This window comes from Buceros rhinoceros, unplaced genomic scaffold, assembly GCF_000710305.1.
Source record: "Buceros rhinoceros silvestris isolate BGI_N320 unplaced genomic scaffold, ASM71030v1 scaffold9293, whole genome shotgun sequence".
NCBI lineage: Eukaryota > Metazoa > Chordata > Aves > Bucerotiformes > Bucerotidae > Buceros > Buceros rhinoceros.
Window position 1 is genome coordinate 118121 of NW_010401815.1, and position 14621 is coordinate 132741.

The 14621-nt window shown below is 40.6% G+C and overlaps 1 protein-coding gene across 1 annotated transcript; it reads right to left on the bottom strand.

Moving 5' to 3' along the window:
• Positions 1-1088: 1088 nt before the first annotated feature.
• On the bottom strand, positions 1089-10885 carry LOC104490152 (inducible T-cell costimulator-like). The gene is made up of 5 exons (XM_010132399.1): positions 10828-10885; positions 4770-4808; positions 2445-2783; positions 1783-1895; positions 1089-1178 (listed from the first exon to the last, which is right to left on the bottom strand). Exons 1-5 carry the CDS (start codon positions 10883-10885, stop codon positions 1089-1091), a joined length of 639 nt encoding a protein of 212 aa, XP_010130701.1.
• Positions 10886-14621: the final 3736 nt, after the last annotated feature.

Consider the following 14621-nt stretch of genomic DNA (forward strand, 5'->3'; position numbering starts at 1 on the left):
GGTGCAGAAAAGTGTATGTGCATACAGCACTCACCTAGTGTGGTGCTAAGAAGATTGACAGTGAATGGGAAGATGATTTAATAGCATGAGGCTAAACTAGCCCTAACAAAAGGGCATGTGCAATACATTGACAATGCTTCACGGCTGTGCCAGATATATTGGCATTGGAGGTAGTCTTTTTTTTTTTTTCTTTTTTGTCCCCAGTGGAAAGTTTATCACAAAGGACACTGTAGAAAATAAAATTTCTCTCTGTAGTAGCACTACGGGAATCTACACTCAAGCAAACTCACTACATTTTTTTCAATTAAAAGCTGACATCTTTAACACACTGTTAGCACTCCATGTACAAGTCAGTAGATCAGGCAGTGTGCCAGTTTACACAAAAGGCTAGAGCAAAACACAGCTCAAAACAGTACTCAGGATGTCTCATGACTGAGCACAGGACTGTCACAAGAGCTTAGGGAGGCTGGGAAAGATGAGGAAATGCTGATTTTCCATTGTCCAGGTTCAAGTAGATAGAAACCTCTGCTGTGAGAATTTCCATGCCACAAGTTACTTATACTTGGAATAGGAATGGAGAATTAGTTACATGCAAACCCCATACATCTGAATCAGTCCAAATTCTGCTTCTGTTCTGATCCCAAACTGCTTCTGGCTACCATGTAAGCGATTAAGTTTCTTAGGAAGTTCCTTATTCTCTACAGATTATTTGCTTTTAGCCAGTAACACTCAGTAAATCTAGCAAATCACTTTCGCAGAGAGATTTTAGGAACCATGTATTGTCTGAAAAATCTGATTGGAACAGTTTCACATATCTTCCTCATGCATAAGATCATTACTTTGATGGGAAGTGGCTGCCTTTCTAGGAACCAGCTCACCATTTCAATTCAAAAGGTTTCCAAAGATTTTGCTTTTCATTTCCTCTTCCTGCTACATGGCAGCATGAAGTCCATTAACAAGTTATTGAAACAATCCCACCCATCCACCTAGAATCAATGGGAGATACAATAAGCAGCCCTTTCCCTTTCAGAAAAAGCCATGCAAAAGATACAAGCAGAGGTACAAGTAAAACTAGGCTTAATACAACCTCAGATTCTTGTTTTTTTAGCTGCATTCACTGCTGCCATGGGCATGTATTCACTGTTGTACTCATGGGAGCTGGATTCACACTGCTGATTCTGCAAAGAGACAATGCCATGAGTTTAATTTGTGGTCACTAACCTCTGCCACTCCTGCTTTTGTTCTTTAAATAGGGCAGTTATTCTGACTGTTTTTGGTGGGAATATTGAAGTCAGAACAGACAGGCAGTCACGTAGAAAACTTGGAATCAAACAACTGAAAATGAAAAACACACATTGTCCAAAAGAATAACTAATGTCTATGGTTTCCTTTCTTTCCTGAGCCAACTGTTTCTTTGCTAAAGTGGATTTGCTCCAGAACAGAGCTGGAATTGCTCCACTGATGATTTGTTTCTCCTTCTAGAAGAAAACAATCAGGTGAATTGCTTGCCAAAGTAATTTTGCTGACCTGTGCAGCATTTCTCCTCTTTCCTTTGATTCTCAATCTTTAAATCAATAAACAACTGTCTTAAAAAAATTAAACCTGAGCTGCTGTCATCAATGACTGAATTCCAGTGGTAAATTAACAACTTAGTGTCTGTCAAAAAACACATCCCTGATGAGTGAGTGTGTGCCTGTCCCACCCTTTAAATCTCATTAAATCAAGTTGCCCATCCATGACCCTTGGAAGGAGGGTTCTGCAGCATCTCATAGACTTGCTTACCTTGTTCCTTAAGCAACAGGCTACAACACAGCAGATACAGGAAATCATGGCAAACATGATCAGGCCAGTTATTATCCATGACATGAGTCCTAGTGAAATACAGTCTTCCTTATCTGGTGATGGGAAGGAAAAAAGTTATTACTGGTAATTTGCATTTCCCACACACTAATCCCCATCCCAGAGTCAACTTTTCAAATTCCTTCCCCTCTTCATATAATAAACTAGCAAAAGTGAACTGTGGAGAAAGATTTTTCTGAGGTGAAAAGCTACCTTGGAAAAGTGTGTTCATGAGCTTGGAAATGGACAAAATGGACAAAAAGAACAAAATATTCAAAATGGACAATGGGAAATTTCTGCTGCAGGCAAAAGTGAGACTGAAGTACTCCAGAAGATGTAGTCTAGCTAGTTTGGGTGCCACCAATAACATGCAAAGCTCAGCATGGCCTGCAAAACCTGCCCAATAAGATAAATAAATATGTAGAGGCCATGCTGAGTAGTCTGCCAAAACAGCTCCACTGTTACCAGTCCCCCTGCTAAGCAGTTTTAAGCTCTCTTGGAAATAACCTGTGCAAACTCTGGTGACATTTCTCACTGCAGCATAGCTATGCCCAATGTCTTCTTATCATTAAACCGAAGTGAGGGGATAAGAGAAATAAACTTACCTTGGATGTACAGATAGGTTTCTTTCAGGAGGCAGTCCACGTAAGGAGGCGGTAAGAGCATCTCCAGGCAGTAGGTATAAATGTCAGTATGCTTTCTTTCCAGATTTTCTAGAATAAAAGTGGTGCTGCTATTTGAATGCTTTGTCTGACAGTAGGTGACATCACTCTTGTGGATATCTTTCTCCTCGCTCAAATGGAATGCACAGATCTCCTTCTTTTCATGCCCTTTGAAGAGGGTCATGCTGAACTCACTCACATTTTTGGGGTTGGGGAATGTTAACTTGAAGTTTCCATTTTTAAATTCCACCATCACCTGGGAACCAGAGACATGAGCCTGATCTGAAGACATGAAAACAACAAGTACAGTCACTCACATAGTAATGAAAAGAATCCCTAAAATGTTAAGAAACTCATTTAAACAAAGCAAGTGAAATATGTGATTGAAATTTAAGGCATGTAAGTATTCAGAATAGTCTGGCTAGTGGAAAGCAGCCAGACTAATAAAATACCAGTGTATCATTCTGGTCATGTCAGACATTACTGAGAAAATAAATAAGACAAGACCTGCTATCCCCTATAAGGCTGAAGAGGTCACTGTTAGAATTAGATCAGTGAGTTACTTGATCACACTCAGAAGTCCCTTTGGATCAAACACTATACATACATACATATATACATACTATACAAGACATACAATGCCTGCCTCAGACTGATTGTCCTATTCATAGATAAAACAAGGTGGGACAAAGATTGAGAATTATTTCTGGTTTACAGTTCATAGTCTGCACCCTAATGATCACAGAACTGTTTAGGTTAGAAAAGTCCCTTAAGATCATTGAGTCCAACCATTAACCCAGCACTGCCAAGTCCACCACTAAAACATGTCCTTAAGTGCCACATCTACACGGCTTTTAAATACCTCCAGGGATGGTGACTCAACCACTTCCCTGGGCAGCCTGTTCCAATGCTTGATAACCCTTCCAGTAAGGAAATTTTTCCTAATATCCAATCTAAACCTCCCCTGGCACAACTTGAGGCCACTTCCTCTCATCCTATCTCTTGTTACTTGGGAAAACAAACCAACCCCCACCTTTCTGCAACCTCCTTTCAGGTAGCTGTAAAGAGTGATGAGGTCACCCCTCAGCCTCCTTTTCTCCAGAATAAACACCCCAGTTCCCTCAGACACTTCTCATAAAACTAATTCTCTAAACATTTCACCAGCTTTGTTGCCCTTCTCTGGACACTCTCAGCACATCAACGTCCTTCTTGTAGTGAGAGGCCTGAAACTGAACACAGTATTCAAGGTGTGGCCTCAATAGTGCTGAGTACAGGGGGACAATCACTTCCCTGTCCCTGCTGGCCACACTATTTCTGATACAAGCCAGGATGCTGTTGACCTTCTTGGTCATCTGAACACACCACTGGTCATATTCTTCCCTCTGCTAACCAACACCCCCAGGTCTTTTTCCCCTGGGCAACTTTCCAGCCACTCTTCCCCAAGCCTGTAGCATTGCAGGGTGTTGTTGTGACCCAAGTGCAGGACCTGACACTTGGCCTTATTGAACCTCAGACAGTTTGCCTCAACTCATCAATCCAGCCTGTCCAGATGCCTCTGTAGACCATACCTACCCTCAAACAGACCAATACTCCCACCCACCTTTGTGTTTTCTGCAAACTAAATGAGGGTCCCCTCATCCAGATTACTGATAAACGTATTAAACAGAACTGGTCCCAGTACCGAGCCCTGGGGAACACCACTTGTGACTGGCCATCAACTGGTTTTAACTTCAGTCACCACCATTCTTTGGGCTTGACCATCCAGGCAGTTTGTTGATGTAGCTGAAAACTTAAAATGGAATGTGAACGCTGCGTAACTGCAAGACCTATATTTCCTTTCTAGAGTAGATTGTGGTTTGAGGCATGACATAAAGTTTAAACAATTACTTAGATGGTTATAGCACCTTTATCACTAACATAATAGGAGGAGTAGAGGACAAATTTCACTGTGTGCATGCACCCACATGCAATCCAAAAATCACATTTGACCTTCCCAAAACTATCAAAAAGACCCTCTCAGTTGTATTGAAACTCTCATTTTGTAAATTTCATGGAGAAGAAAAAGCAAGTAAACTGATTGAGGACCTCCTGCTACCTCACAGTTTGACTTTGTAAAGTCAGCAACCAATAGCATGAGAAAATCTCTCAGACAAAAGTATGTTAATGTATACTGTAAAAAAATGGCTCTTTTTTTTTCTTCAAGGGCAGTATTTTCTGAGCTAGAAAGGCATTGAAAACAAAACACCAAATTGTGCAAATATGTCTTACCTATATTTTTGCACGGTCTTGATGAGCAGCTATCACCTCCTGAAAAATACAAAATTGTTTCCTGTTTAAAATTCAAGAAGAGAGATGCAGGAACAGGGGCTGAGCCATGCAATGTTAAGATGCTGAAGTTATTTTCTAATTTGCATCATTAGCCTATCTGATCTTGTCTGTGCTACACTATAAAATCATGTGTGATAAAAGCACTAAATACAAAAATCAAAGTAGAAAATGCACTGAGCAAGAATTAGTATTGAATATACATACGGCATTTACAAATCCTTAAAATACTTCTGCAAAGTAATAGATGTACTTCATAAATAGAAGCTGAAAGTAAAATTTCTCCACAAATACTGAGGAAATCTGCCCTCAAATAAAACAGCATTTTTTTGATTGCTCATTAATCCAGAGTCTGCAATGAGCCAGCATTATTCTTTGTTTCCAGACCAAAGCACTTGTTTTGGTCTATGTTCACTCCATTTCCCCCATGTTCAATACTGCGTCAAACCATCATCCAGAATGGATATCTGGAAGATGCTCCAATACACGCAGCAAGAAAATATTCAAGCAATGCACACAGTTTTGTTCCTTTTTCAATGGTACCTTTTTCTCCTTGTGATTATCAAACTATATTCAGTCCAGTGTGCATAGGTGGCCTTCATTACATGATACAGGCTCTTTTTTAATAATTGTTCTGGATTTGTTTTCTAAGCCATTGCCTCTATCAACACCATATGACAATATTGAGAACGGAATTTTCTGGATGGGTTGGTGGCATGTACAACTTTGAAATAGTTTGTATGTCAGTACTGGCAGCATAGCACAGCCTGATAGTGTTTTATTTGGAACTTTTTTTTCTGCAGTGCCCTAATATTTAATGTACAGGCAGGTACACAGACAAGTAGGAAAAATACGTGTCTGCTTTTTCTGATTTCTAGTAGCCTGAGTAAGTTCTTCAGAGGCTGCTTAGATTGAAATATACTCTACACCAGGATTTAATGATACTAAGGAAATATGGGGAAAATACTTAAAAGACTTTGATGCACCATCCTGTTCTCACTGTTACTGCTACATGGTAGTCTAGATCCACACAGAGTAGGCCCCTGACTGTGCCAGGAATTGCACTCATTACATGGTATAAATAATCTTTTTCCCAAGGCACTCACTACCTTTGACATCCAGCCTGCATATGCTCAAGTACAGATTGGAGATTATTCTTATTTGGGTACCTTTGTATGACCTCAGCTCCTTCTGGAAGGAGGAAATCTTTTAGTGTCTTATGCTTTTTCTTCTTTCAATTCTAGCTCCCCAACTATTATCATTGGCAAGGGCATTGCAATGAATTATACTTATTTAAAATATTTTTAGTGTGACACACCACCTAATGGGCTTCTGGAAGATGCTTTGCAATGCTGACTTGAAAAGCAATAGAAACCGTTATCCCTTTTTGATTGATTTACCCTCTTCCTAGTTATCACACTCTTCCTGGTTTACTGTGCGTGGTCAGCACCCTTATCTAATTCAGCAACAGTTCTAACATCTGAGCTTCTCTCAGGGCTATTACTTAAGTGTGTGATAACAGACAAGATACTTGGCATCTTGTACCACTGGTGTGATGATAAGACAAGACAAAACACACAACTTGCCAACCCACAGTGAAATAAAGCTCTAGATACGCTGAAGGCACAGATATAGAAAGTGCAAGCCCTCATAACGGTATATAGTCTGGAAAGCTGAAAGCAAGGTCAAATAAAGAAACAGTTCTTGATGACTTGCATATTGTATGGGAAAAGAAAGCAGCTGCTATGAGAACAGCACTTGAAATAAAGGTCTTTTAAAGTGCTCTGTAGTTTGATGGACAGTAGCTTGGTAACATGTACCTTTAAAATTAGGCCCAACAGCAGATAAATTATTTAGGGAATGGAAGAAAAAAACAAGTGTATTGATACAGCAGAAGCTAGGGAGCATGGTTAATATATAAGCTGACCTGATACTTCTGAGAAGCATCCACCTGTAGCTGAGACCTCTGTATTTGTTACTGGTCTTAGGGCAGCTACAGAGCCATGCAATGCCATATTCCCCCAACGCCCCAAAGCAGTGCAGGACTACGGTACTCTGAGCACTAAAGCAACAGCTTTGAATTTCATTTCTCTGTTTATCTCTGAGAATAATCCGGTTTTGCTGTTAGCTAATGAAATTGCCCTTTCATACTAGGTGGTTTAAAATGTTTGTCAGAGTTCATGGTTTTAATCCTTTTTGTAATGGAAAAGGCCAGAGAGGGGTCACTAAATACGTAGTTCATGTGACCCTGTGGCGAGCTGAAAGATCATTTTGTATCCTCTCAGGCCCAGAAGCCTTAACTGCCTATTTTCAAGAAAGCCTCAGTAATGTATTTCCCTAAATGTACATTTTGGTAAATGTGATGCAATTAGCTCTCCTCTGAAACAAGCGACCATACAGAAGAGTGTGCTTAGCATCGTATAAAAGGAGCTCATTTTAAAATGAGATTAACAGTGCCTGAGATTAAAACACAAAATTGTCCATATGGATGACCACATCAGGTGAGACCTGATATGAATTTGCAACTCGCTAGCTATTCTACATCAGCTCCTAATGTGAACGCTCTCGCTGCATGCTAAAAGTGACGAATTCCCCCCTCCTTGTGCCTGACTGCTGTTCTCCCATGCCCATTTGTATGGGTTCGTTCCTAGGGTAATCCTGTGGACCTGTGATACTCCATGGTGAATGGCCAGACACGTTTTGGATGTCATTTGCCAAGCTACAGTCATATTAAATGTACATTTAGTATGGAATGGGAGATAAGACACCGGAGTTCCAACATCCAATAACACTGAGAGATTCTCTCCCTAGTACTACCTCAAGAAATATGTGAATAAAAGACTGCATCACAGTATTGTTGAAAATGAACAGAAGAATCTTACTGGTTCAGTAGTAAAAATGCTTAGATTTGGCCATAAGGTTCCTTTTTGGTATTTTTCATAAAAGAGGTAATTCAATTGCACATGAAGGTTTTGAGACAAAGGGAAATAAATCTTTCATTTGTTTCATAGCAATGTCACACTGTGGAGTTGCACAGAGTTGCTCCTGGCTCACTTCATGTGTAGCAGAGTGTCAAGACAAATATTGTGGTTCAGATGTGAATCCAGGAGATGAATATGTCTATGTAACATGTTATGTTAAACTATGAAAGAATGTGTGTGTATGCATTCTATGTATACATGTATTTACAGTCATGTACCTTTCCATCTCAACTTTATCTTTACTGCCGTGGGAAAGCACTTTGGCGGAGGTTTGGGAATTTCTAAGGTAGTGTCCTTGGACACTGAGGCCAATGGAAGGCAGGTTATTTTCGTTTTAATGGGATTGCAATTTTGAGCTTTCTGGTCGCTCTTTGGCAGACCCAGTGCTATCTGCAAACACCGCCAATCATCCATTACACATCTTGGTCTCATTAGAAGTTTAAACCCCTCTTTTGATTAATTTTAAAACTTGGAGTTTAGGGTAGGAGAATAGAATATACTCTTGCTTGAGGTTTTTTCCTGTTTATCTGCCCTAGTTCTCAGAAAACTAATTAGCTGATAAAAAGGACATGCATAATTTCACTAGGGTGTGTTTGTCTCTGAAGATCAACAAGGAGAGTGCAGACCCTGACTTTAAAATTAACATATTTGTTTTGTTAATACTAAATGTGTAATGAAACCACAGACAGTTTTTTAAGTTGCTATAGCTTTGGCTTTTTAAGGCACCCTGCAAGACGACACTGTCAATTCAGTGTCATTTTTCATATGCCTAAAACTAACATGTGCCTATCTTTCCAGAATCAAGAGAGGAAAGCAGTGCTTCTGGGCAAAGCAAGTAATGGCCAGAATTACTCTAGGAAGCCATCTATAATCTGAATTATTTCTGTGGTGTAACATAGGTTGTGAAATACAGAAACACATAAAATCTACCACTAACACAGCAGCCATTGTTAGTAAGATTTCAGACACCCTTCTAAGAAATGACCATTATTTCCTCCTGTATTGACAACAGGAGATCTGCGGGTGAACAGTGATAACACTTTGCAAACGCTTTGCAAACACATGCAAAAGCTCGCGTGCCGTGTTTCATAGCAAGGGCCTCAGGTGCCATGGTATCCTACAGCTCTGTACTCCAAAATCCCACTGACTGTGTTTCTCTACAGGCACCAGAGATGCTCCATGTTCTTACAAACAATTTATTTATCACAATTGGGTTATCAAATCATAATACACATATACACATATATATCACCTTCCGCGACATATTTACATTGGAAGAAAATCTATAGATCACAAGCAGGGCTTGCTAATCGCTAAGTCAAAAAACTCCCCAAATCTCGGAAGTTACCCTGCTTTCACTCCCCAGAATTTGCCACAGTGCTCGGCAGCTCTCTGTGGAGTGCTAGCTTGTTCTCTGAATGACTGTATCGTGCTAATCTTTTACTGATCATGCTAATCAAGCTGATCTTTTGCAGTCCTTTTCTTTTTAGCGAGAACAATAATATTTAGTATTTTTTATGCTGAAAGCCCTGTAAGGTAAAAAACCTGAGTGATGCCATTTGTTGTTACAGGAAGTCTCTTTTTCCTGCCATCTCCTCTCCCCAGCCCCCTACTCAAATCCTATCTTCCATATTTGAAGGAAGGGAGAAAGAAGGGGAAAATGCCTGATTCAGGTAGAAACATCATTTGCACCCTTAAAATTTCAGTCTATTTCTTCCCTCAAGGAATGGCATTTTAGATAGCTCCAGCCAGATGTAAAAGCATGCTGGTCAAGGATACCTGCTAAATTGACTAGCTAGATATATTTAATGAAAATGATAGGAATTTTTGTTAGTAGAGTTAAGAATAACTTTTCAAGGAGAAGTAAGAGCAGCTCATGTCCTGAGATCAGATACTGCTCACAATCCTCCTTCCCTGTGATTTCACCCACCTTTTCAGTCTATCTGAAAACTCAGTATACTATCGCTGTATTAGTTAACCTTCAGAAGAGTATCTGCATTGCCTAAAGAGCTGGAAACTGGTTTTTATTCAAATGAAAGCTTAAATTCTGTATGAAACCTCAGGAGTACTTAAATTCTATAGGGGGACTTGAAACCTATCATGTATCACTAGAACTTCAGAAGCAAACATATTCAATAGCCCTTGGCATGACCTTCGAAGGAGCAGGTTTAGATGGTACTTAGCAACTGTGCACACTAAATCTCAAGTCTTAATTACATGACACATTGTACTAAATCCTTGGGCAGTATATATATGAAAAAAAAAGACTCTTCTTAATCAGATAAATCAGATATCTGTACTTCTTTACTGGCCTGTGTATTTCTTTACAGCTCTTTAGACCTACCTGAACAGAGTATAATTCATAAGGAAGAAAGACTACAGATAAATATGAACTCTGGTATTTTGCTTTGTGTAGCTGTGCTAAAACACTGGACCTTGTGAAACACTACTTCCATGTTTATGGCTGGACTGATATCAGTCACTGTGTGCCTTCTCAAATACAGCATTAGGAATGCTACAATTCCTTTTAAGTCAGTCCTTGTTTCAAGCCGGCACCAAAACAATCTCACCCACTCTTCCATGCCATATATATTTTTCATAGAATAAAAATTCCCTGCCCAAACAAGAGCAGGTTTAATATCAATATAGCTTGGCTTCTCTCTATTAAGCCATTCACCATCATGCTGGGATAAGACCTTACACCCATCAAGGAAGCTGTCTGGAGCACTACAGTTTAAACTGCTAGAGGGTAACACTGAGCAGAGGAGCTAAACAATATAAACAATGAAAACTTTTACTTTTTAGTTTCAGAGCAAATGCCTTGTGCTGGCAGGATTTCTCTTCCCACCAACCCTAGTGATATTAAAGTTGAGAGAAGTCTTTTTGCAGCTATTTCCCTTAATTACCTCTATTCCTCCCACCCTTTGCTATCATGCATCATTTACTGTCTCTGATCATTGGGCAAGTTATATTCCACAGAGACATCTACTGCAAGGAGAACAAACCAAAATGCTACTCACCGTACAGGGCTTCAAACTGAAAGCAGAGGACACAAAAAGATATAGCAACCGACTTCATGCTTGACTGACACAGAGGCACCAGGCTTCTGTCTGCTGTGAAGATGGGGAAGAATTCATGGGTAGAAAAGGAAGTGGTTTGTGGGCAATGGGGGAAATTATATGACAATCAGAAGGACTTTTTCATTTAAGCTCTGACTACATTATAGCTATGTCAGCATTAGCTGTCGCCCATACCTGTGGAGCTTGCTGCTTTTTTTTTCCTACCTCATGGCTTGCTGTCACAGACAGCAGGAAGGTGAAAGATTTTCTGACATTATATTTGATGTTCACTTCTGCAAAGACTGTTTCTGGTTAAATCTGTCATGATAGAGGCTACAGTCATCTACACTACACTTCCTGTGGTTACTTCAGGTGGCCCATGATCAGCAACTTGCTCCTTAAATTCACTTACAATACATGCAGATTTGCAACTGGCAACCTGATTTTTCCGCACCACTTTCAGCTGTCTTACACAACTGATGGACTTGCTCTACATGAAAACCATTCTTTACTAGGGCAGGAATCTCTTATATGTCCCGGTCCTGGAACTCACTGGAAGAACATGTCCAAATTGCAGAAGGATCCCCTCAGCCCTGTGAGTTTCTGAAGGCTTTCTTAAGCTCACTTAAGGCTCACTCCAGGCTCACTCCACCATAAAACTTCCACACTGGAGGACAGGCTTACTCTCTGAGTACATGAGAAACTTTATGCTGCTCTGTGAGAGGAGGAGATCTGACACAGTGCCCTCGGGCCTTAGGTCAAAAGTTTCTCTCCTTCCCTCTCCCTGCATTTGTACAGAAATCTCTATTCTGGCCTTCTATCAATCTGCATTCTGGGAGTGTTTTAGGACACTCTGGGATAACATGTTCTACAATCATTTGCAACTGGCTATTTATTTATGCCTATAATACTAATTTAAGTGCAGATAACATGCTGGAAAAGATGCTTCTAAATCATGTGTAATATATTACATGCAGTTTAGCATTTCTGATTGCACAAAGAGAAGACACAAAGGACAAACAGTGATGTCTGACAGACACTCCTGCAGTTGAGTCCTTGTAAGGGTTATGCAGTGGTACCAAATAATTTGTGAATAACAGGACTGGGTTACAGCTTCACTCCTACTTTGCACTCCGAATAAAATTTCACATGTTGGTTTACTTTTCCTCAAAAAGCAATTTAATTTCTTTCACTACTACTGCTAAAGATTCGTTCACATGGACATTGGCATGAAGAGAGTTTTAGTCTCTTCAAATCTTTGCAAAGCCCTGCAAATCTCTGCCTTTTGTTAAATTAACATCAGAGCTAAGCCTGAGTCAAGTCAGGATTTGATCTAAATTTTTAACTCAGGTCTCTGGAGCCAGACTTAAGCAACTCTGACTACAGAAAGTTTCTGCAGTATACTTTTAATTCTGAAGCTGAAGAGTAATATATGGATGCCCAAGCAATGAAAAAGCTGGAAAAGATACATCTGACTCCTGAGCTGTGCTTGTGACATTATGACCCATGTTGGGTTCTACTGAGGTTCCAGGTAGGACTGTCATTCCTATTCCCATACCATAACAGCTTATGGGAAGTGCTGAAACAACAAAGCAACCTCCTCCTGGGACAAGACCTTTATTGCCCCCCAAGTAAGCATAAGACAAGCAGACAGAAAGGCTTATAGTAAAAAGACTTGCTGCTGCTGTTAAAAAATTATGGGAGAAAGAGAATCATGTGTAAAGTACCCCCACCCACACCTTTGGGAGAGTGTGTTGACCACACACCAAGGACTGAGTCCCTACAAAGCCCACCACTGTCTGGGAAGGCCAATAAAGGTGTAGGGGAATGCACTCCTTTGAGCAAAGTTTCAGGTATTTTTTGTGAAAACAAGCTTAAAACCAAATCAGTATTGTTAGGGTTCAAAAATGTGTTGTCTTTCTTAAAAATCTTAACATTTTGCCAGCAAAGTAATTTTGATGTTGGGTTTTTTTAACTGATACAGTTATTTTGGAGCAACTTATTCCTTCCCTCCCCTCTCTGTGACCTTATGAGTTATACCAATGCAGAGACGATTAATACACAACTATTTCCCTCCTGTGGTAAGACTGGCTACCAGTAGCTTGGTTGGCATAGATCTCCACTGTCCAGTAAACTGTATTTTTCCTCTTTCTCCTGCCATTATGGCCTTAAGTCTGGAATTACCCTGTCTCCTTTTCTGCTTCCTGGTCCTTGGGATTGCTAGAACACACTACTCCATTTCAAAAGGGTCCAGCCCAGGGTACACTTTGGAGTACATTTGGCAGCACTCTGAAGCTTGATCTAGACAGTGATTTCTTTTGGTGGTTGAGCGTGTTTGATGATGAGCCAGCAGAGCCTGGGGCACTCACAGTGTATATTCACAAGCAGAGAGACACAAAGTCGAGCTTAGGACCAACTGTGAGGGGTGCTCACCTTCTAGTCCCACACCAACAGAGAATTCTCCACTGCCTTTCAATCTTTCTGTCTTTGCCTCGCTCTGACAGTGCTTACCTACTCACAAACACATCATGACTGCAGTTTGGAAATGTTTCTTGCAAATAGTACGGTCAGTTGCAGTTAACCACCTAGGACAAGCAGCCTGTTTCCACAACACACTTCCTATAACTGAGACTATTTTTACTCACAAACACGTGTTTCCTTTTTCCATCCTCACTCAATTCTTTTCTCTTTGTCTTGATTTTCACTCTCTCATCCACACAGGCCTCTCAGAACTGACTTCTTTCCTTCTATAACATCACTGTTCCCCAGTGCCTGTCTACCCTTCTCAGGCAGAGGCTGCCCTTCAGCACATGCAGTAACTCCTTTCTGCAATGTGGCTTCTCCTTCTCCCATTCTTTCTTCGTATTCTACTCACACTAACCTACAGTGATAAACTACTTTTTCTCTTATCATCTTGCTTCTGACTTGCCATCCCTGACTATTAACAATGTAGAAAATCCTTATGAGCACTTTTATGCCTTTAAAAATACATCCAGTGACACTCCCAGTTCCAAAGAGAAACGGGGTTGCTTATCCCTTGGTCCATACACCAGTGTTTTCAATACCACTCCTTTCTAACTCCAAGTGACTCAGAGAACAACAGGTCCGCTGCTTCCCTAAGGAGACTGATTTGCAGCAAAATGCTACTGCATTGTTCACCGTGAAACAAAGGTGGTGCTTACAACGAAGTAGCTCATTGTCTCATCAGCAGTTTTCCACTTCTGCTTGTGGATGGTGAGCATTTGCCCACAGCAATGTAAAATATTCTCTCAATAAAATGTTTTGTGATTCTTTCTGCAGAGCCTGCTACAGTCTATCCACACAAATGGTATGGTGTTGTCTCCTGCTGTTTCTCACTCTTCGCTTCAATATCTGGCCTATATTCTCATGACTCTGGGTCATTCCCTCAGGGCAGGAGCAGAAAGCCTTCACACTCATGTGTTCTCGTTTCCTGTCCTCCTTATTGAGAAGGGGAACAATGACTTTCACTGTGCTATTTTTAAGGTTCTGTGATGGTTTTAAATCCCACTTCCCATCTACATCGCTCCCCATTAGGTGCGTAAACAAGCTGCAGTCATTCGGGATGCAGAGATTTCAGCCTGAAATGCAGCTCAGGTACTCCCTCATTTATTCTGATGCCTTCTTTGCTGGTACATATGTCTGATTCTCCCACGGGCCCCTGGGGCACTGTAATACTGTAATATTCTCTCCATCAATGTGCCAGCAGCGGCTACCAGGGCTCGGCTCAGCTCAGC

Excerpts from the sequence above, each read along its gene's own strand:
- LOC104490152 (XM_010132399.1), bottom strand. The coding sequence starts at position 10,885 with ATGAAGTCGGTTGCTATATCTTTTTGTGTCCTCTGCTTTCAGTTTGAA. Across the intron at positions 2,784-4,769 it reads AAGACCGTGCAAAAATATAG|ATCAGGCTCATGTCTCTGGT; the intron begins GTAAGACATATT and ends TCATGTCTTCAG. Across the intron at positions 1,896-2,444 it reads AACCTATCTGTACATCCAAG|ATAAGGAAGACTGTATTTCA; the intron begins GTAAGTTTATTT and ends TCCCATCACCAG.